This window comes from Porites lutea, chromosome 13 (genome assembly GCF_958299795.1).
Source record: "Porites lutea chromosome 13, jaPorLute2.1, whole genome shotgun sequence".
Taxonomy (NCBI): Eukaryota; Metazoa; Cnidaria; class Anthozoa; order Scleractinia; family Poritidae; genus Porites; species Porites lutea.
In genome coordinates, this window is record NC_133213.1 from 393,914 (window position 1) to 415,864 (window position 21,951).

General features: G+C 39.0%; 2 protein-coding genes across 2 annotated transcripts; one reads left to right on the forward strand and one right to left on the reverse strand.

The window, feature by feature from the left end:
* Positions 1-43: 43 nt before the first annotated feature.
* On the forward strand, positions 44-9,403 carry LOC140923013 (ankyrin repeat and BTB/POZ domain-containing protein 1-like). Its single transcript, XM_073373068.1, has 12 exons — positions 44-156; positions 2,735-2,797; positions 3,562-3,617; positions 4,266-4,410; positions 4,720-4,879; positions 5,100-5,262; positions 5,783-5,904; positions 6,222-6,270; positions 6,491-6,570; positions 7,111-7,281; positions 8,263-8,463; positions 9,071-9,403. The coding sequence occupies exons 1-12, from the start codon at positions 101-103 to the stop codon at positions 9,299-9,301; spliced, it is 1,497 nt and encodes a 498-aa protein (XP_073229169.1). The 5' UTR covers positions 44-100; the 3' UTR covers positions 9,302-9,403.
* A 4,525-nt stretch (positions 9,404-13,928) lies between these two features.
* On the reverse strand, positions 13,929-21,264 carry LOC140922730 (ubiquitin-conjugating enzyme E2 H). The gene is made up of 7 exons (XM_073372748.1): positions 21,125-21,264; positions 20,898-20,974; positions 18,536-18,610; positions 17,895-17,934; positions 17,743-17,795; positions 16,766-16,894; positions 13,929-16,350 (listed from the first exon to the last, which is right to left on the reverse strand). The coding sequence occupies exons 1-7, from the start codon at positions 21,175-21,177 to the stop codon at positions 16,232-16,234; spliced, it is 546 nt and encodes a 181-aa protein (XP_073228849.1). The 5' UTR covers positions 21,178-21,264; the 3' UTR covers positions 13,929-16,231.
* Between the last annotated feature and the right edge of the window lie 687 nt (positions 21,265-21,951).

Here is a 21,951-nt window from a genome sequence, read left to right on the forward strand (position 1 = left end):
GTTTTCGTTCAGCGGAGGAAATGGTCATGCGCCCTACGATGTAAACAAAGACAACGAAGGAGCTGAAATTTACAAAATTGTTCAGTTGCAAGGCTTGGATATGTCTGCTAAAGATCTCTTCCTGAGTTGCAAGAAAGGGGACCTAAATAGTGTCAGGTTAGCATTTTATTTTGTAGTTAAGTTTGCATATTTTGAGCTTTTATAAATTAGTACCATACATACATATTTCCGTGGACAAATAAATTATGACGTTATTCGTCAATTTCAGCTGGTATGTTGGAAGTCAAGTTGTCCTTTATATATCACTTCACACCTGAAGTAGATATCACGATATGATTAAGACAAAACATTGAAATTTAAAGCTCATCGCTTAATGAATTAAACTAAGCGTTTAAGAAGTGCATATACCTTTTTTTAGCTCTGACACGATCTCCATAAACCGTCTAAAATTTCAAAGTTTTTGCACAACTCTGTTAAGTGGTCTCGTACCAACTTCAAATTAAAATGGTTTTCCACTTGCATTGCGCTACCCTGCGAGCAGAGTCTCCTTCGATCTTCCTAGAGACTCTGCTCGCAGGGTAGCATTGCGCTGACATAAGTACAAAACGGAAAAATGGCATGGAACGGTAACAATATACGAATTATCTTACATGATTTTTGACAACGCAGTGACAACGGCGTCCAATCAGGTGTTATTAAGACTTTTGTAATTTCAAAGATGTGGCGCACCACAAACGTCGAGTCTCCAACTGCAAAAGCTCCAGGAAAGCCCGTTTTTACTTAACTTTTCCCGATCTAACCAACCCAACCCCAGCTAAAACCGCGAACCGCTGGTGGGAATCTTACGGACCCTCCTGTAACTAAAGTAGAAGTCAGAACGGTAACTTAAATCTAAATCTAAATGACGTGTGAGGGGGTAAGTGTGCCTGGCAATAAAAAAGGAATAAATAAATAGGAGAAAAATACAGGTAGTAGGTAGTAAAGACCTCAATAAACAAGAAGGAAGGAAAATGGCCATCCAATCTTCTTTCGCTAAAAATCCATTCTAATTATCCATGAACTGGTTTTTGAGCAAGGCATTAAACAATTGAAAGAGAACCATCAGTTGAGATAGTCAAGACCTGCATAAAACGTTTCAAAATTGCAATAAAGCAAAAAAGCACCATCCATGTATATGTTACAGGTCAAAATTAAATTCAGGTTAAAATTTTTTAACCTACAATAGGTTGATTCTCACTTTCCTTTGTCTCCTAGCTAGCCCTAATTTTTCACGAATTAGGGCTAGGGGACAAGGGGACTTGAGAATTAACCAAGGTTAAAAAATTTTAACCTGTATTTAATTTTGACCTGTAACATATTCATATACGATACTCCGTAAATGTCAGTGGCAGATTGGAACGCATCGTGTTAAAATTCAAGAAGACAGTCCCATTCCCCCGGGGGGGTACTCCCTCATAAGGGCTTCATGGGGACGTGCGGCCATCCAGGGTATGTTTTTTGGGATTTTTGTCTTGTACAGGGTATCGACTTTATCATTTTTTGTCTTAATCAGGGTATCGATTTATCAATTTTTGTCTTAAACAGGATATCTTTTCTTGGACGATAAACAGCAAAATTTTTACAAGCTCTAATGTTAATTAATATTGACTTCCGTTGACTTAAACAGGGTATCAAAAATCGGAATTCTGTCTTAAACAGGGTTGGAAAATCAGCGATATTTGTCTTAAACAGGGTAAGGGTATGAGGGGCCGCGCCGCACCTCCCCACCCACGGATATATCGAGTAACCCCCCCCCCCCCGGCCCATTGCAAAGAACGCCACTTTCGCATTTCCCATAATGCACTCTTTTTTTCACTTTCTCTTGGGATTTAAAATTTCCGCTGTAAAAGTTGAAAACAATAATTGTGCAAAAATTTTGGTGGGCAAATAAAGTACATCATTGTGAGGAATGTGAAAATGACGAATAGCTTGTGAGCTGTATCTTTCTTCTCCCAGTTTATTTTAAATTCCTCAAAAAAAATAAATAAATAAGCGAAAACAATTCGAGTTAGCGAGGGATTCGAGTTATCCGAGTTCAAGTTATCGAGGTTCTCCTGTAGTGTTGTTACCCTTTCCTCAAGAATTCCATTTTTTGTTGGAATTTATTACGTTTTAAAGGATAAGTGTTTGGGCTTCACGCTCTTTTTATTAATCAACAGTTGTTAATTTAAACTTTAACGATGAAATAGGCTTAAACAGGCTTATATACACTTAGCCAAAGCTGTGTTGTTTTTAGCTGCGGTTTGTGACCGATTATAAAAATATACATTGTGTTAAAATGTGGTAGCGTTATTTACAGTGATGTTTTAAGTTCCCAGGTATATAAACCGTCCTTCTAGTTAAATACAAGAAAAAGCCCTTTTGGACCCACCCAACGACCTTTTTCACGTTAATTTTGGTTTTATGAGTCAATTTAATCGGACTGATCCAAGTCTTTTTTGTCAGCGTTGGAAAATGACCAGTAAGTTAGCGAAAATTAGAATTAGTCAACTCGACAGTCAGAAGCGAGCGACGTTATTGCTACCCAAAGTCGCGATTTTTTTTATAGAGACGCTTCAAATGGCAGGGAGCACAATTTCCCCCACCCACCCCCCACTATACATGTGGATGTATTTTCTCTAACTGGTTCATGCCGAAAGTTAAAAAAAATCGTGGACTGTGGGAAGGGTCGATTACGAGCTTCCTGATTTTGCAGAAACCTTCTGGAGAATGGAGAAACGGAGGTGAATTTGAGAGACCGCTGGGACAGCACACCGCTGTAAGTATAGTCGGGCCGTTACCAGGGTCGTCACGCAACGCTCCTCCCCACTAGTGGGTGGAGAGGAGTGTTGGGTGAGGACCCTAATAACGGCTGCGAAGGAGACTACTGTAAGTATAGATTATCAAGAATTGTAATGATTTGTAATTATCACAGACATGCATCAACATAATCAACTGGTAGTCATTTGCAGAGAGACCGCTGTTGTAGCTCACCATTTTAGAAGCTGTCACAATTTATCGCCTCGTTCATGTAGGGTCTGGAAAGGGGGATCCTGATCCCGCGTCAGTTCCCGCACGCTTTGTTCTCACGGGAATCCCGCGACGCGAACGTCCTTTATTGCTATCCCGAATATCGTTTTCTTTCCCAATCCCGGATCCCTCTGCCCAAATTTTGTGAATCCCGCTTTCAGGGTAGCAGTCAAATCCCTTATGCCATTAACAATGCCAATCCCAAGCTATATTTTGGTCAAATCCGTATCCTATTTAACGTTTCCCAAATCCCGTACTCTATTTTGGTCAAATCCCGTATCCCGTTTAACGTTTCCAGAATCCAGCACTGTATTTTGCTTAAATCGTGGATCCCGGGAAGACCCTTCCAGGCTCTGTCAATACGACGTTTAACTAGAATTTGAAATTTCACAGTTTCCTTTATTCCAATTGAGGATGTTGCATACCGCAGTCTCGGCGCAGTAGTAGTAATTTGTTATGACGTTCTACGTTAAAACCAATTGTGTCATCTTTCTCTGTTTCATTTACATTTAGATATTACGCGTGTCTGTGCGGTCATGAGGCATTGGTAGAGTTTCTTTTACAAAACGGTTAGTTAATTATTGTAATTCAAGGCTATACATTACTTCGGAGGCGTGGAACGTGAGGTAGTAAGCGGGAGACGCTGAGAGTAATCGGCGTCGACGACAAGAGGTCTGGGTACGAGATTACGCTAAGAGAAGAGATGCGTCATCGCGATTAATTCTGCAAACAGTGACGTGTGTGTTATTGCTGCTCTGATTGGGTCTTTTATTGTAGATCCATAGCTGAAGTATACATGTGTGGCCATGTAGAATGTACCATCATTAGATGTGTTACCGTAACGAAATCACCGTGGGCCTGTTTTCCAATTAGTTCGATTACCAAAAAATGTACTTAAAAATTAAATCGAGACTTTAAATTATCATATTCATGGGTTTTTGAATGAATAAGTCATCAGGGCTGTCACTAAGGGACGGGGGCCGGGGATTTCCCCCTGCTACTATGAGTATGTCCCCCGCTTATCTTACTAAAATAAAACCAAAAGAACTTCCTTGCAGTTCGATTCCCCGCCTACTAATTGCGTATACCCTGCGACTTGCAATCTTAGTAAATGACAACCCTGAAATCATGTGACGTTCAATTTATTCAAGCAGTCTCATCACCTGAAGGCAGTTAACGAGTTAAGACAGTTTCGTCTCGGTTTTTTTTTTCAACAGGAGCTTTTTGCACTCCAAATACTTTTGATGGAGAACGCTGTTTGTACGCTGCCCTGACAGACAAGATAAGAAGTTTGTTGAAAAGCTACAAAGCCATCACTCCTGAGTGTATGAGACGGGATTCATACAGGGAATTTCTCAGGAGGTAATTATTAAACAAACATTTTCCATTTTGCACTGGCCTGTTATAGACTTGCCAACCCCCAAAAAGCAAAAAAAATGTGAGATTCTGAATCTAGAGCTGGGTAAAGTAGTGAGAAATGGGTAAAAGTCGTGAGGTGTCCCAAATTTCCTAGCGGAAGGAATTCCAGGGGGGATTATGCATGATTATGGTTTATGATTTCCGCGCTTTTCTCGCTGCACTTATTAACTTCCAATTCTGATTGGTTGATTGAATTGTCGGCGTCTACTATGATTGGTTAGATTGAGTTAATTCTTGTTATGTTGTCGGCAGGTGTCTGGAGGAATCCCCGTATGCAGACGTGTGTTTTCTGGTGCATGGAGAACCTGTGAATGCCCACCGCGTGATTCTGTCTGCCCGCTCCTCATACTTCGCCCACATGTTTGAGACCAAATGGCGCGATCGGCGCATAATTGAACTAAAACACAGACTGGTAAGACAATCTGCTTGATAGTGTCACAGCGAGTAATCTAAAGTTTTCAGTCAGTCTTAGCATGCGCAATAGGCGTCCGGAAGGGCGAGTTGATTTCGCGCGCGCATGAGGGGCGCGAAGGGCGCTCCCCAATTCACCTCCCCTTTCCTTTCGAACGCCTGCCACGCAGGCCAAATCAGATGTCCGTGGTAAGTTTGTTTCTTTTTTTTACCTTCCCCAGGTTAAACCCTCTGCTTTCCGAGCCATTCTTCAATACTTGTACACATCTCGCGTGCATATTGATAAAGAGGGACTTGATAACTGCATCCGACTTGCCCATCAGTGTCAATTGGAACATCTCAAGTCTCAACTTCAATTGAGAAAAGATTTCATCGAAGCTTTCGGTATGAAAATGTACATGTATCCAGCACTATTAATTTTTTTAGATGCTTTATTAACCACATGAATTAAAACACAAAAAATATAGACAAGAGAGAGAGAGAGAGAGAGTGACAGTGGCGGATTAATGTCGAGGACGGTACGTTTAGTACTAAAATTTGCTACACAACCTAAGTTTGTTGTACTGCATTTCAAGTTTCTGTCTACAAAGAACTAAAGATAGTGATAGAGCGGTTTTCATTTGAGTGTCGAAAAGTAATTGGTTTTGCACTTTCTACACGATGCGATTGGCTTAAAAGATTCGCGCCACCTTTTCATCCAATCAGAAGTAAAACCAAAGCCAATTGTGACGCGCTCGCATGCATTTTCCCGCGCTTTGCGTCAGCCACATGTAATTACTTCGAGTTTTGATTGGTTCAATGTATTGTCTGTGTCCTATGTGATTGGCCAGAGTAATTACTTTGGTTTTGGTTTTACGACACTCAAACGAAAACCACTCTACTAAAAGTGTCATCATAATTGTAGAAACGTCCAAAATGAGAGAGATAAACGTGGTCAGCATTGAGCCGGAGTCCCAGTCCACCGAATTACAAGACGCGTTCGGACGATTGGCGGAAGCTGCTCTCCCTGATCCCTTCACATCTCAAGTAGGTTCTTAATACGTGAACAGATTTGTACTTAAAGATTTACACCTTTCGATTGTAAGGTGCGTCGCATGGGTAAGCGAACTGACAAGCGAATGTGCGCCAGTATTCCCCACTCCAGAAACATTGGACAAACATTGTTGCCGTGAATACCAAAGACCAATCATAGCTAACGTTTGTCCACCCAAGAGGTTTTCTAAAAGCCTACAAAAGATTTGTCGTTAAGCACTCTTCTGAAGAAGCAAGCTAGTCCAAAACAATCCACTTTCAAAAATATCATCCGTTTGCATTGAACTGTTTGTTTTCGTTTTTCTTTTCAGCAATTTCCAAGACAGTTTCCTTTTGAAATCTCCTCGGATCTTTTCGATGGTTAGTTGTTTTAATCAATGACATTTTGCTACTTTTGTCAAAATTTATATTTTGTCAAATCAGTTTTGTCTACCTTAATTGAGGAATGCGCGCGCATGTTTATTCTGAAGCGGTGTGCCCCTGTGTACCTGTATTAAACAAAGTTCAGTTGTTCTTTGATTTACTTTGAGCTACGGCAGTCATTCCTGTAAATATTGTTTTTTTTTATGTTATGATTCAGTTTCAGTCTGTAGCGATGAGACATCTCCCTTGGTAGATGTGTGCTTTATTGTGGACAACTATAGATTTTACTGTCATAAGGTAAACTGAGTGGTCATTACTGTGATAGGAAATACACAGGAAAGCCTTCGCTCGACCTCTGCTTGCAAGAGCGCAGCTAGCCTGCTTACAAGCATTTCCAGTTGATTTATTGCGCGAAAGTTGGTGCGAGAGGCAAAACAAAATGGGGGGAACGGGAGTTGCACTCGTTTTGCTTTCTAGACGAACTCGTGGGGAAAGCTTTTTGTCCAGGCTAGCGCACAGAGTGAATTTTGCGCTTGCGTAGTTTAGCCCCATATGTATAAGGACTTTACTATTCCCATGCATCAAACCTCCCTTGAACAGAGCAAAAATCGTGCTTGTGTTTGTAGGGTCTAAGTCCCCCCAGTAGTTCAAAATTCGGTATATATTTACAGATCAAAGCATTTTTGATCGTTTTAATAATTCTCACAACCCTTTCTACTGATTATGTATTTATACTGTTAGGAGAAAACTGATGCAGTTAGTGTTGATCACTCTTGTGTGGGTTAAAGAGATTTGACAGTATACGTTTTATTTATAGTCGTCTTCCATCTTTTGCAGGTGTTTTTCTGTGGAAGAAGTGACTATTTCCGAGCTTTGTTAGAGTATAAGTTGTCTGAATCTCCACAAAACGAGATGTTCAAAGAGTCCATTACAGAAGTGTACCTCAACGATGTATCACCGGACGTGTTCGCCGCGGTTGTAGCGTTCATTTATCAAGATACTGCACTTGTAAGTGGAAGGGTAGTCTCCCAAAGCACCTATACGGGTATGTTGCGCCCAAAGGGTGCATGATTTCAAAGAAGAATTTCCATATTTTGAAACATTTCATACCAGGGGACGAACCCACGAAAGTGTCCCTCCAGGCGTTGTTCAAATTTGATGCACGTATGCGACACAGACCCATGCACCAAAACCGACTTTATGACAGTGCATGGGTGATCCGGATGTTGCCAAGTGAGGGTGCCGCGAAGGGCGAGCTCTTATAAGGAGGCGGAGGGCCGCTCTCGAAAATAATAATAGGGACTTTAAGATCCAACGACGCGACGGTAATGAGAACGTCGCTTAAAAAGTGAATTTACGTTCTTTCAGTCTATATCGCAATTATTCCTACCCACTTACTTTGTCGAATGTAGGCGAACCCTCCTGGAGCTGAATTCCTTCGCACCATATCCAAGTACAATAAGAGAGATAAAATTTCGTCGTTGCTTGTTTACGTCCTCCGTAAAACGCGAAATTAGGCATGTTCACGTCGTAGTCTTGCAAAAACGGGCGGAGAAATGTACAAAAAAGCATGGTACACGTGCAAAGTTGTTGTTTTGCTAATCAAACCTATTGTTTTTTTGACGTTCTCGTTACCGTCCGCGTCGTTGGATCTTAAAGTCCCTAATAAGTTTCTTAGCGTTGGCCCTTTTAGCCTCGGTTTTGGTCCAGCATCCGTTGGCCTTAGTATTGTTAGTCAATTGATGGCTATTTCGAGCTACCGACGTAAAAGAAGCCTTTACCTTTTCCTTTACCGGTTACATTAAATTACTGAAATTTTGGATAAAATTGAGTTTGAAGTTAGCCTGGGAACACAGACGTATTCTCGGTCGTCTGCGTTCGCAGGCTAGTTTGAAGTTTCTTCTTGAGTACTCTCCTATAATAAAATTTTAGTTGAGCTTACCTGCATACATATTAAACGTGCTGTAATCAGTTACATTTTCTGGGCAGGTCACCGAGGAGAACGTGTATAGCGTACTTTGCTTCGCTGACGTGTACCTGCTGAACGGTCTGAAACGCCTCTGTGCACGCGAGATCAGCTCGTTACTTGATCCTGATAGCGTGGTTACCGTTTTAAGGACGGCGCGTCTGTTTAACTTGCCCGGACTTGAAGTGAACTGCTGTGAATACATCAGTAAACACTTGGAAAAGGTAACGTATGCGCTTTGTTCGTTCTCATGTGTTTAACTGAATTTTACAGACTAATAATTAGGGCTTACATCTCCAGGATAGTCGATAATAAGAGTCAGTAATACTAGGGACAGTTGCTGAAAATCCTGCCTAAACGAATAAAGAAACTTCCTCCATCCAAATCCAGTCGTAAAGACCAATTTCACAGTATTTAAGGTGTGTCCACTGACTCTCCCCCCCCGCCTCCAACAATGTTCTTAAAGACAAACAGTTAAGTGTAATGGGCGCACAAAATTCAACATTGTTTGGGGGAGGGGAGGGAAGGGGGAGCAGTTTGATTCTTATCATGATGAGTGTCCTAACCTCTAGTGAAGACCATTTTCCACCATTTTTTTTCACTTCACTAGCACCATGACCGCGGCCAGCGACGAAACATTTTTCGCGCCATATTTCTATAAACGCACCGGAAAGAAGGGAACTCTGTTACCAACTATATTAAGGATTGACCGATAGATTTGGATGCCACAGGATGTTTCAGTATAATATGATGATAAGTGTCAGACTTTTCTCGAATTTTAACCCTTGGCATTGTTGGGAGTTAACAGGCTTTTTGTTAATGCGGTCACAGGTGATTGACAATAAGGAATTCCATTCCCTAATCCTGGAGGACGCTTCCTCTGTACAAGGCCGTCAAGAAACAGACTCCATCCCAGTGGTGGACGATATCCGCTTCCATTTATATAAGGTTGTTCTTCCTATTAACGGCGTGTTAGATGATGATGATGAGCTTGTTGTGGATGGTGAAAGCAGACTGCAGATGTTAGAGACGTTGTTGCAGAATCTTGGAGTGGAATGTTAAAGACTTCACATTAGAAGACCGCGTTTTCTTCAGCCAAATCGGCTTCTCTTTTCCACTTTTCTCTTAAGCATAATATAGGGTTCTGGGAGTGAGTTCTCTCTCCTCCGCAAAGGTTCTCGCTGGGTCCAGGTATTCCAATAAAAATAGCTATAATCAAAAAATGGAAAGCGCGCGGTGGACAATGGGAAGAGGGAAAAGGCGCTTACTTACTTTCCCCTTACCATTGTCCCCAGCGCGTTTTATTTTTTTTCCCCTTTCCCCATCCTCCCAACGACACAAATAGGCCTCTGCGGAGGAGAGAGGAGTGAGTTGACTACAGTCTCTGACGCTTGTGCTCCAAAGAGCGCGGGAGAAAAGGCCTGGACACTAGGCTTGCTTATCGCGTGGCTGCCGAGTGGTAGTCGCTTTAGGACGTTCGATTGTCCGTTAAGGAATTTAAATTGTACTGTAACGTGTGCAATCCTGGCTCAGACCGATGTGTTTGGCTCTGAGCTAGCGTGCGGGCTAATGTATGTCGATAACCCTTAATTATAATTGCTAGTTTTTGCGATTGGGTAGATCGACATTAAGCAAGGAAAGATATCACGTACGAATACAGACTTTAAAACAGGAAGGAGAGGAGAGGAGTCAAAAGAAGGAGTTATATACGGGACTTCAATTAGCACACCATTCTGGTTCCTAGAGCTCGTCGTTTCTTTTGGTCACATGGTATGGTACCACGCCACATGATTGACAATAGAACGGCCCTGTACATATCAGAACCTTCATTTTCTTTTGGGTGGCGTTTTTAGTTGAAAAACTACGGAGATCAAGCAAATACCTGGATGAAGCCTACAGACTGAAATAAGAAAGTCAAGTTAGAGTTCCAGCGCCCTCATTACCACTTGGTCAGCGCTGCTTCCCTGTGAAAAAACGTTAAACCTGATAAGTTTGAAATGAAAAGTGATATTTTTCCTTCGGTTTGGTTCAATGTGCGGGCAAATCAGGAGATGTTTTAGTTTAAACTGGAATGTGGTAGCACTGCTGTAAAGCACATAAAAATCGCTCTTATTTTGTTTACTGAACTTGAACGAAAAGTGCGATTAGACGATTTTACAGATAGGCACTTGGTAGCCTAGCCTTCGATTGAGTGTGAGGCTGAGGTTGACCTTGTTTTGATACAAACCTCCTTTGTTTTCCTATGGAAATTATGCTTGAAAAATACTAGTAAGCATAACAACAGCATGATTTACATAAGAAAGCAGGAAGGTCAAGGTCAAGGTCAACTCCAGCCTCGTTTCCACCTATAACTGTAAAATTTGCAGAGTACTGTGACAAGTCAGAGGAGAAAATCATCTGCAAAAAAATATAAATAATAATTATACCCAAGGCTCAAGTTTGTAAGATAGATAAGTTATTGGAAATATAAGAAAGGTGAAAAAAAAATGGAGAAGTAGCAATGTATGTAGGGCTGCTTGGGTAGTAAGTTATTAAAAAAAGTTTCTGGCGAGACAGTGGTCAAGATTTGTTGTATTTATTTGTAGTGGCTGTGGTTAAAAATGATAAAAATTTACTAAAACTGTGCTGGTACGTGGTGACACGAAAAACCACGAAGAGTGTTCATTCGAGCCATGGATTTTAAACTAACGAAAAATGGCCATATAAGGAATGGCCTAAAACGTTGATTGATTTTCAACTCTTCCATGCTCTATCACTGGGAGTTGAACATGGAATTTGGAAGTAAAATAGTTGGAAGGACAACCCTGCGAGCAGAATCTCCCTTAAAAAAAATTCTTGTGCGCATGACATAAAACAAAGGCTGTACCGTTTATAGTTCTAGGCTCTTAAGGTGGCTCGACTGGATTTTTTGGGGTTGATACCTCCCAACTTTGAGCATTAACTACATCGGCATGAGTAAAGATATGGAAAAATTGTTACCACAACTGTATTATATAAAGATGAAAATTTCTTATGATCTGGGTTTTATTGCAATCGGAGTCGCCATGGCAACGTAATGACGCCATTACGTTTTTCATTTATCTTTGTGTTTCTCTGTTCCAGGGGTTTTTTGAAGAAATCGCTTTAGGGAGTATGTACCTGCTATAATTGCCTCCATTATGGCGTAGTTTGAACAAATTCTATGAGAGCGTTTTCGAAATATTTTGAAATGTAGTTTTAACGATAATAAAAACAGTGAAATAGCATGCTACCTACACAATTCGCTAATATTTTAAGAAAATGATAAGCTTTGGAAACGAGGCTTCATCTCGTAGTGGTTTGATTCCATTGAAAACTGCATACAAAAAAAGAGGGGAATTGCTCTGGGCGATCGCGAGTAAGAAGAATTTTATTAACTTGCGTTCAGCTGCTTTTGATACAGTTTTTGGACGTAATTTGATCCATGCCTAAAAATTTCGCATTTTTCCAAAAACCGCTCGATACATTTTTCTATAAATTCGACAATCCCGAGATCAATTGTCAAGAAATATTCCCTGCAAGTTTCAAGAACATTGAAAACAGGGAAGGCTTTTAAATAGGGCCTCAAATATAACCAATATTCCCCCCAGATCTTGTGTTTACAAGTGAGCGCCCTCATTATTCACTGGCATTGTTTTCAAGTTTCATATGCACGTGCACAACTAGCAAAAGTTATAAATTTGCATCAAAAAGAACCCTCGATTACTTTCCGAAGAAACATCTGGAGTATGCTAATAATTGGCTTGTCGTCACAGACAGCAGTGAGAGCCGAAACGGTGAACGTCACGGCTCATCGTGTAGGATGGAATTCTTAATTATCTTACTCGGGTTATAACATCACAGAAACTCTCACAAAGAGTTGCTCTGATGTTATAATATATCATTAGTCTCTTTACCCGGTAATTAGCATATCCCGAAGATTTAACCGAGGGTCCTTTTTGATGCAAATTCTATCTTTTGGCTAAATTTGCACGTGTATATGAAACTTGAAAACAATGCCAGTGAATAATGAGGACGCTCACTTGTAAACACAAGATCTGGGGGGAATATTGGCTATATTTGAGGCCCTATTTAAAAGCCTTCCCTGTTTTCAATGTTCTTGAAACTTGCAGGGAATATTCCTTGACAATTGATCTCGGGATTGTCGAATTTATTTAAAAATTTATCGAGCGGTTTTTGGAAAAATGCGAAATTTTTAGGCATGGACCAAATTACGTCCAAAAACTGTATCAAAAGCAGGTGAATGCAAGTTAATAAAATTCTTCTTAGTCGCGATCGCCCAGAGCAATTCCGCTCTTTTTTTGTATGCAGTTTTTAATGGAATCAATCCACTATGAGATGAAGCCGCGTTCCCAAAGCTTGTCATTTTCTTAAAATATTAGCGAATTGTGAGACTAGCATGCTATTTCACTGTTTTGATGATTCTTAAAACTGCATTTCAAAATATTTCGAAAACGCTCTCATAGAATTTCTTCAAACTTTGCCATAATGGAGGCAATTATGGCAGGTACATACTCCCTTAAGCGATTTATTCAAAAAACTCCTGGTACAGAGAAACACAAAGATAAATGAAAAACGTAATGGCGTCATTACGTTGCCATAGTGACTCCGATTGCAATAAAACCCAGATCATAAGAAATTTTCATCTTTGTGTAATACAGTTGTGGTAACCTTTTTTCCATATCTTTACTCATGCCGACGTAGTTAAGGCTCAAACTTGGGAGGTATCCCCCTAAAAAAATCCAGTCGAGCCACCTTAAGCCCTTTTTTTTTAGTCGAGCTTGCTTAGCAGCGAGACTCTTAAACCGCAAGCGTTTCCTTTTTTTCGTGTATGCTTGCCAAAAGGAGGTTATGGTCCCAAGCGTTCCTAGCGGAGACCGTGGAAACTGGGGATAAGAGTCGCGACGTGGCCGACAACATATTCAGAGCGCCATGCATGTTTTGTGAAGAAAGCTTAGGTAATATTAATGCACAAGCTGTAGAGCTTTTCCGGAACGCGTCGGTCCGCGAATTCTATCGCTTGAAAGCGTTGATTGCTTTGGAACAAGTGAATACTTCGGTGGTCGAGAAAATAAACTTCGACGGTGAGGCTAACTGGTCGGGTGTTGTAAACTTTCATTGTATGAAAATGAGTCTTGTGATGAGCAGGCGATGATTGAAATGACGCGGCATGTCCATTGCGTTTTCGTGTATTTATACACGCGTACTCAATCAATTCAGAAACAAATCGTCGAATACGGAATACTCGACTGTTGATCAAGTAGGACGTGAAAAATGTTTAGCGAGGACACAGTGTTTCGTGTAGAATTAATCGTCTCCTCATTTCCTATCCAATCTCCAAGCAAGCTCGACTTAACGCTTGAAGGAGCGTCTTGTTTAGAGGAAGTTTGACGTAGCCTGCGGTTCAACACACTCAATGGGCTTTTGAATGTGTCTATTTTAAGTAGACAGATGCTAATGGTAACAAGCTTTCTTGACACTGCTGGCAGTCCAGTGGATCCAAAATCTTGAATCTACCACCCCTTTTCAGAATTCGACCAACCAAGCTGAGCCCGTAATGTTACCGCCGAGATTTTGCCGACAGGTTGCCGTCAGATTAACGACTGTATGCCGCAAACAGGAAAAACGTTTTGTTCCTGAACAGCAATTCAAGTGACTTTTGCTTTAATACTTACATGTAAAACCATTCATTTGTTTAATGGCATCCTGTTTTTTACTAAAACATCGAGTTTAATACTAATTACACGCTAGTTATCTAAATATCAATATAAATTTAGACAAGCTAAGAATCAAAAACCTGGAATCTACTCCTCTCACCGTACATCTACCATGCAATTAAAAATTCGACAAATATCACACCATAAATTATTGTTATTTTCACATTTGCTTTGGCGATATAATTTATAGTATGGGCAATTTAAACACAGCACCGCCTGCAAACAACAAATAATAAATTTCCCGCACTCTTTGTACAAATATTACAATATATATCCGGGAACATTAGTGGAGAGATAGAAGAAGAAACCTTCCACAATGTTCTTCAAATAGCCTATATTCATAAATGGCTGCCTAAAGGAGACTGTTTCATTAAGAAACTTAATGTTTCTCTCCTAAATGTATTAGAGCTACCGTATTTGCTCGAAATAGCACCGCAGTTAGGGAACAAATTATTAACAGGCGCTGTTCTTGAATAAGGGCCTCTATGTCAATGAAAAAATATGGCATTTATTAATTCTCCATGCCTAATGCTATGCTTAATGGTTGATATGGCTAATATGGTTGCTTTCGTTATTTTTGGATCTGGCAAGAACATTGGTGTTCAAAACAAACTCTGATTGTCACTGCTATTGTCATTGTTGTTGAACAAGAGAAATAAATAAAAGTAAGTATTACCTAAAATTGTGTTATTTATAAGCGCCTCCCTGACAAGCCAGAAAATTTAATTAGTAGTGTTTTGCTCTTGCAAGTAAATGCTTTAGTTTAAGGTAAAGAAGAGTACTGTTCAAAAATAAAAAAATCACTGTGAATGAGTGGTTTGAAACCTTTTATAAGATTATTACTACGAAATGAGGGAACAGACTTCGACCAAATTTTAAGGGCAATGTCAAATGTCTGCAAATCTAAACAAATGCAAAGCTTGACTCATTGCAAGCAATTTAATAGATCAAATTATCCGATACAAGGAGAACTTGAAAATCAAAGCCATATTTAATCTACCTTTCTCATGAACTGGCCATAAACCAAACAGAACTTCATTTATATGCAAAGAAAAGAAAAAGAAAAATGTCTCACATACCATTTCCCATTACAAAATTACCATTTTGTTTCACTGAAGTTGAAAGACAGCCATTTATGAATATATTCTTTAAGGCACAAATTTACATTGTCTGAGCGTCAATATTATACAAAGTTAATATTAATACAGTGTTCACAATAAAGTGGTTAAGCCCTGGTATCTTCAACATTAAGAAAGCAGATGCATTAGAAAACTAAAAAATAACCCCAGAAATGAAGTATTTTTAATAGTATTACCAAGATTCAGGGTATTCTGAAAAGCACTTCAAATTTGATCTTGATCACATGAATACGAGGTAAACGGCTTGTTGAAGAGTTGGATCACTTTACGTATCTGGGTAACTGACTACCTACCCCTCCACTAAACCAACATTAACACTTATTTCTCACTTGGGGCAAAATGTTGATTTAGGGGATGGGTAGGTGGTTAGTTACCAAGAAACATATAATGATCCGAAAAGTTTGCAGACAAAAATCCTTCATTATTAAAATGAGAGAGTTATGATAGCGACTGAGAAGTGCTTTCTCTGTTTAACGCACTTGACAAGGTCTAAAATAAATTTGAAGTTTGTCCACTGTTCACAGTCCCCTATTTTTTCTTAAGATTGTCAGGATTGAGTGCTTACCGTAACAGGTGGCCATCTTGATTTCTTATGTACCGACGAGGCTGGAGTCTAAGTTTTAAGTAGATTTGACACTCACCACATCCAAGATGGCCACCCGTTATACAAAGGGCTTGATCTCAACAATCCTACAGAAAAACAGGGGACTGTAAACAATCTACAAGTTTGTGAAGTATGTTTATTTGGAGTCTAAATAAATAATGCTAAAAACACCATAAAAAATAAAGCTAAGTTGAGTAGTACAAATTGCACTTTTCTTTAGTACCACATTAGCTTCCTCTTTGAATAACGTGTTAAAAAAATTACGCGTATTAAAAAATTAAATAAAAACAAATTCAGTTCCTAATGAAACTAAACTGACTCTTAGCCCTCCGCAGTGCCACACTGTTCTATAATGCAACATAAAGAAACAAGAGATTGATAATATAGAAGATACCAAAACCTAGCCAGACGGAATGATTCCTATAATATAATAATAATAGTATGTTGTAATTATTATTATTATTATTAATTATTAATTTTGTTATCCTAAGATACAAAAGTGAGTCCTCTGATGTCAGAGCTCCATGTCTTGAGCTTCATCTTCTGAAAAGTCACTAATTGAACTTTCACTTGATGATGACATTTCTTCGTGGTCTTTCAATGCCTCTTCTGTTGCATATTTCTTTATATATTCTAGTAACAATGAAGTCAACATATTAGCATAATCCTTTCACTTTACAAATTATAATGAAGACAAAGAATGTAGTTCTAATTTTCAGTTGGTCACTGTCTATGGATAAAATCCTTTGATGACAAAACACCACTCAAACCTCTTTGTCATTATCATAACGTGGCACAGTTTTTTGTCTACTAACTTCCTTTTGAAAGGAATAAATTTATACACACAATCCTCAGTAGCAAGTTCTCAAGGAATTAAAGAGAAAAAAAACACAGAACTATAAAAGCTACATTGGTCAGTGTACACCAAACATTCAAGGTTTTTGAGTTGTGCTAGGTGGCCAATGGTTTTCAAAAATGGATGTGGACAGAATAAGGCCCTAAATAGGCTCACTGATACTTTTTCCACCAGTGTACTAATTATTCATACCTTTTATTTTTTCTTTATACTGTTCCGGTTTGTGAAGGTAAAGGGCTGCTGCATCTCCATTCAAGGGATCAACAGGGTTAGGGTAAGACAGAAGTTGAGGTAAAAAAGACTCAAAGATGTTTGACAAATCTGACATTGGCAAAAAAACAGAAATCATTTGGTGAGGGGCAGGCAGGCCCAAATCACAAAAAAGGTAGAGCAAACAATAAATATGGCTTCAAAGATTTGAGAAATTAAATCCTGCATTTACCGATCAGATTTTTTAATATAAACTGCACAATGAAACAAAAACATGCTTCAATCTGTATATTATACAGCAGAACATTCCAGCTTGCTGGAACCTACTGACAATGAAGGTGATTTCAAGGGAAAATAATATGTCATAATGGATGCTTACCACATGCACATTAACCATACTTAATTGAGCCCTTTTTCTCCCTGTTCACAGTCAGCACAATCATACAATAAACACTAGAAAATGGATTGTCTCAATGTAATCTCCAAATAGTGAATTCGTCAAAAGACTTTAAGGTGTTTGGGTAACCAGTGAGACACTCTTACTTGTATTGGGTCCATCGGAAATAGTAATAGCAAACAGACTTCAAAACAAAAGTAGAAAAAAGAAGTTTGCCAAAATAATTCATGTTTATAATTTTTACTCCAGGTATCCAAACCACTGTCACAGTAAGAATTCTTTTTGCTTTCCTTTTCATGAATCAGTCATCTATCGAGCAAAGAATAGGGTTGTGCGTTCCGGATTAGCACACACACAAATAAAATACAGTGGAACCTCGATATAATGAAGGGCCAAGAGACTGGCAAAATATGTTTGCTATAACAAGGTTTCATCATCGAAGTTCTTTTCAGTATATTTTACTATTACTGGGGCACTGCGACATATAAAGGTTCATTAAATCAAAGTTTCACTGTTAAAGATTTATTCTTCTTCAATCTCGTTATCTTTTACCAGCACTAACCATACAACGCAGTCCAAGCTTGGTTGATCACATCAAGGCAAACTGTCCCAGAACTACGAAGATGTTACAGACCATCAATACCTCATTACTAGTATATTTGAAGTACTACTTTTGTTTACAAGACAATAAAACAATGAAAGAGAAAAACTTACGCTTCGTCTATGTTTGGATGGAAAATCTTGTTGATAAAACCTTAAACAAAAGTAAAAGAAAAAATATATCAAAGTCAAGTTTTATCAGGATTGAACACAAAATTAAATAACTTCAATTCACATTTTTGCACGTGACAGTTGTACTTTTTTTCAAACATGGCAGTCATCACTAAAAAGTGAGTTGTATTGGAAGACAGTATTGGAGACGTTTAGAGGTGGTAACATAAAAATGTATTAAACCATATTTCTTCAATGCACTGCATGGTTAAAAAAAAACAGATTACAAATTTGTACATTCTCTTTATGATGGTGTGAAAATCAGTTACAACCTATGAGCAGCACGAATCAAATTCAGATCCACTGCATGTACCAGAAAAAAAAAATATTCAGCTTCCTCACAAAACTTTCTGAAAGGGACCTGTTGCAAAACCTCATGTCAGGACTTCAGTGGGCTGAAATTCAGATGTTACAAGTTATATTGGACATCAATAACTTAGGGTCCTAGGGTAACTGGTCCCAGGGCTTCAACACAATTTTCATCAACTCTTTGCAAAGAAGTGTTGTTACAAAGGAATGAGCTGATTGCAAATCTCAGTGACAGTAGGTAAATCTAAAGATAAATACAGCTGTACATAGCTTACCTATAGATGGAGACTTGAATGGGTATTTTTCAGGTAAATCGACCCTCACTTTCCAAACACCACCTTCGTAAAGGCCTAAACAGATTAGGTAAGAAGGCAAGAGGTAAAAGGGAAAAATCTGAGAGTGAGCTGATGTTCCTGTAATAATGTTAGCAAGTCCCAGACATTTCTGAACAACTCAGTTTACCATACCATAGCAACAACATAACCAGATAGAAAACTCTTAACTCTGAAATTGAGTTTCATAGAGTAAAACTGCTATGAAGAGCCAGAACTCATAGGGTACCATGTCAGTAATCATAGAAACCAACACAGAGATCAGCATCTTAGCAGCAGGCTTGTTGCATTAGTTGGTCACAAAATTAAGCAGGGTTTGTTTGGAAAACCACTGAACCGCGACTAAGTGGCATGAGCTGTTCTTTCCATAAAAATACGTTCAATTTTTGGCAGGCCATGGCAATAATTGCTTCTTTTAAAATTATTTTGAGATATAAGCTTGAAAATGTCCCTGTTAGCTATTTTTTACGTCCTCTCTCTAACCCTGCTAACACTTTTTTTCTAAATGCATTGTTCTTGTGTTTAGAAAAACTTGATCACTTGACCAACTGTTGGGCATGTTATGGCTGGTAATGCCTGTCACTTCCTGATCAGGTGGACATTGCTTGAATCTTAACCTCTTTACATCTTGGGTCCCAAACCAGCTGCAATTATTTTGTCAAAATGATGAATTCTACTGCATTCCTAGACCCACATAATTTGAAGTTTTACTGTAAGCTCAGTATAGTTAAATAGCTTAGTGGGGTCAAAGTTACTTTGGCTGGCACAAAGGCAAATTCCAGTTAATAGATGTAACCACAATAATAATTAAAACTTCACTGTGAAATTGACATTGTTTCCAAGGATTCAGGACGTTGATATCCTATTATTCTCTGATTTTACTTTTTTCTGTAGCCTCGAGGCTGCGGTTGTTCAAACGTTGGATAGTGCTATCCACAGGATAAAAATCTATCCAATGGATAGCACAATTGGTTTCCCCTATACTTATCCGCTGGATAGTGATTTATCCTGTGGATAGCGCTATCCAACGTTTGAACAACCGGGGCCAGGTGCCTAACATACAAATTCTACCAGATCAAAATAATAATTTTATTGTAAATAGCAACTTATTAAATGGTACATTTTCACGTTGTTTTTTTTTTCAGTTTGAAGTGCCTCATATGTACTTCTGAAATTTTATAAAAGGCATTTTGCCCATTTCTAGAAACCAGTCACCTGGTTAAATTATTTTGATAGAGAAGTTAACAAATTTACCTGAGGGTATTCAGGTGTAACAATATTGTGGTTCTCCCCAAGCAATGAAAAAGGGGTCTGTTTAATTCCAATTTTCTTAAAGCTTGTGGTTATTGAAGATCAAAGTCCTTTTTCAACACCAGTTATAAAAGATCTACATATAAATAACAAGACTGCAAGTGGAGACATTATGATTCCACAATGTTTTGACCTTGAGTAGCCATTTTTGGTAGGCAATAGAAAAAGTATTTAAAATATTCCTATAATTATTTCCATAATTTGCAAGGTTTTGTATCACTCTATAGGGCACCAGCCTTAAATTTTTTCGTCAAAGTGTCACCTGAATGCAGGATAATCAGATTCCACCTTGTTATAAAATCAACACACCAATTTTGCATGTTTAAATGCTACATGTAAACATAGCCCTATGAACTCTACCGCAAAGTCCAGAGTCCCAAATTATAACAACTACCCAATAAGAAAAAGAAATCTATGCAAGTGCCAAAGAAGTGAAACACATAGAATTCTTTCAAAGAGTATTTATTTAAATATAACAGCAGTTTATCAGCTGGGACAAATAAGCGACTAAAATGCAAATAGATGTACGAGATAAATTCCTTACTAACACGGCATTTTCCCCAAAACAAAACAAGCTAGCCATATTGTGCCCATTGGAAAACCGATGCCTTCTTGCCCTCCAACTAGCCTTGTTTAATCACTTCCTATTCGCCTATTGAATTCAATGTCAGACTGAAATCTCTGTGACACTAACCAACAGGGTAGATTGCACTTTCTAAATTTCAAGAAAAAAAATATTATCGCTGATATCGATTTATAATTTATAATGACCAGAGTAGCTCTGCCTGTAAAAGCCATAGAAGCTTTGGATCGGTTTAGATGGCAACAACATTTTAACACAATTGCTCTCAATCAATAATATCCTCAAGTGATTTCAGCTACAATTGTGCCCATGCATCCCAAATAATTTGCGCTTCAAGCAATGCGGAGACACAAGACAACATTGAAGTTCATGGCGAGCCATTTCAAAACATGAAAATATGTTCGCACTTACTTCCACTAGGGCCAAAAAACTTCACAATAAATTCATTTAAACCACCAAGTATTGTCACTTCGTGCTTGCTTTCAATTCTGATGAGAATGCAGTCAAGGAATAACGAGATAGACACAGAAAAAAAAAAAAACAACAGGATATGTACAGAAAGCGCCATTATGGCTCGTGACTTTGCCAACCAAAGCACGACTAAGCAATAATCTGTACCAAGACTTCTGCAAGGATACAGCTTTATGACATCCGTGTCCATTCGCCTCTTTCCTGGGGATGGAGAGGACATTCTGCTGCTCCCAGACTCCAAAACCTCACACCAATTTGCTCCTTCGATGCAGCAACAATGGACGACACACTAAACTTTCTGGTTTGGTTTGTTGACGTAACATTATTATTTTGATCACGTGAAAAATGGCCAAGCTCCGCCCCCAACAGAAAATGAAATAATGAAAATAAAACGAAAAGAAGATAAAGAAAAAAGGGAAACTATCAACTGATGAGAAACTCAAAGTAAACTTGTGTTGTGTGAGAATGAAATGAGGAGTGGACTCCGAACAGCCAAGGAAATAAGAAAAAGCAAAGCGCAACCCATATTATCGGCATTAGGGTGATACAGGAAAGCTGTGAACGCCGGATGACCACTGATATTATAGGGTTGCAGCAAAGAACAGCTGTTTCATTCTAGTAAGAGCGCATCAGCGCAGTGTAGCAGAACCCAATCTTCTCGCTTTTAGTTCAATAATCATACAATAGCCTGTATACTAATCATGGTCTCTTGACAGCCCACCAAAACGTGCAAATATCTGGCACGACCCATGGTCGCCTCAAGTAGTCAGGCCAGGCGTAACGTAAGAGTGTATGAGGAATAAAACAGGTAATTTTTATAAATAGATAGGTTAGGGAGGGGAGAGTAGGGTTAGTCTAGAGTACGAAGAGTACAATGGGGTGCAATAGAGAAGAATAGGGAAAGACAGATAGGTCAGGGTGGGTAAATTAGTCGCGTTGTGCATAGGAACGGGTAGGGTAGGGTAAGACGGGTAGGATCAGGAGCCGATTATTA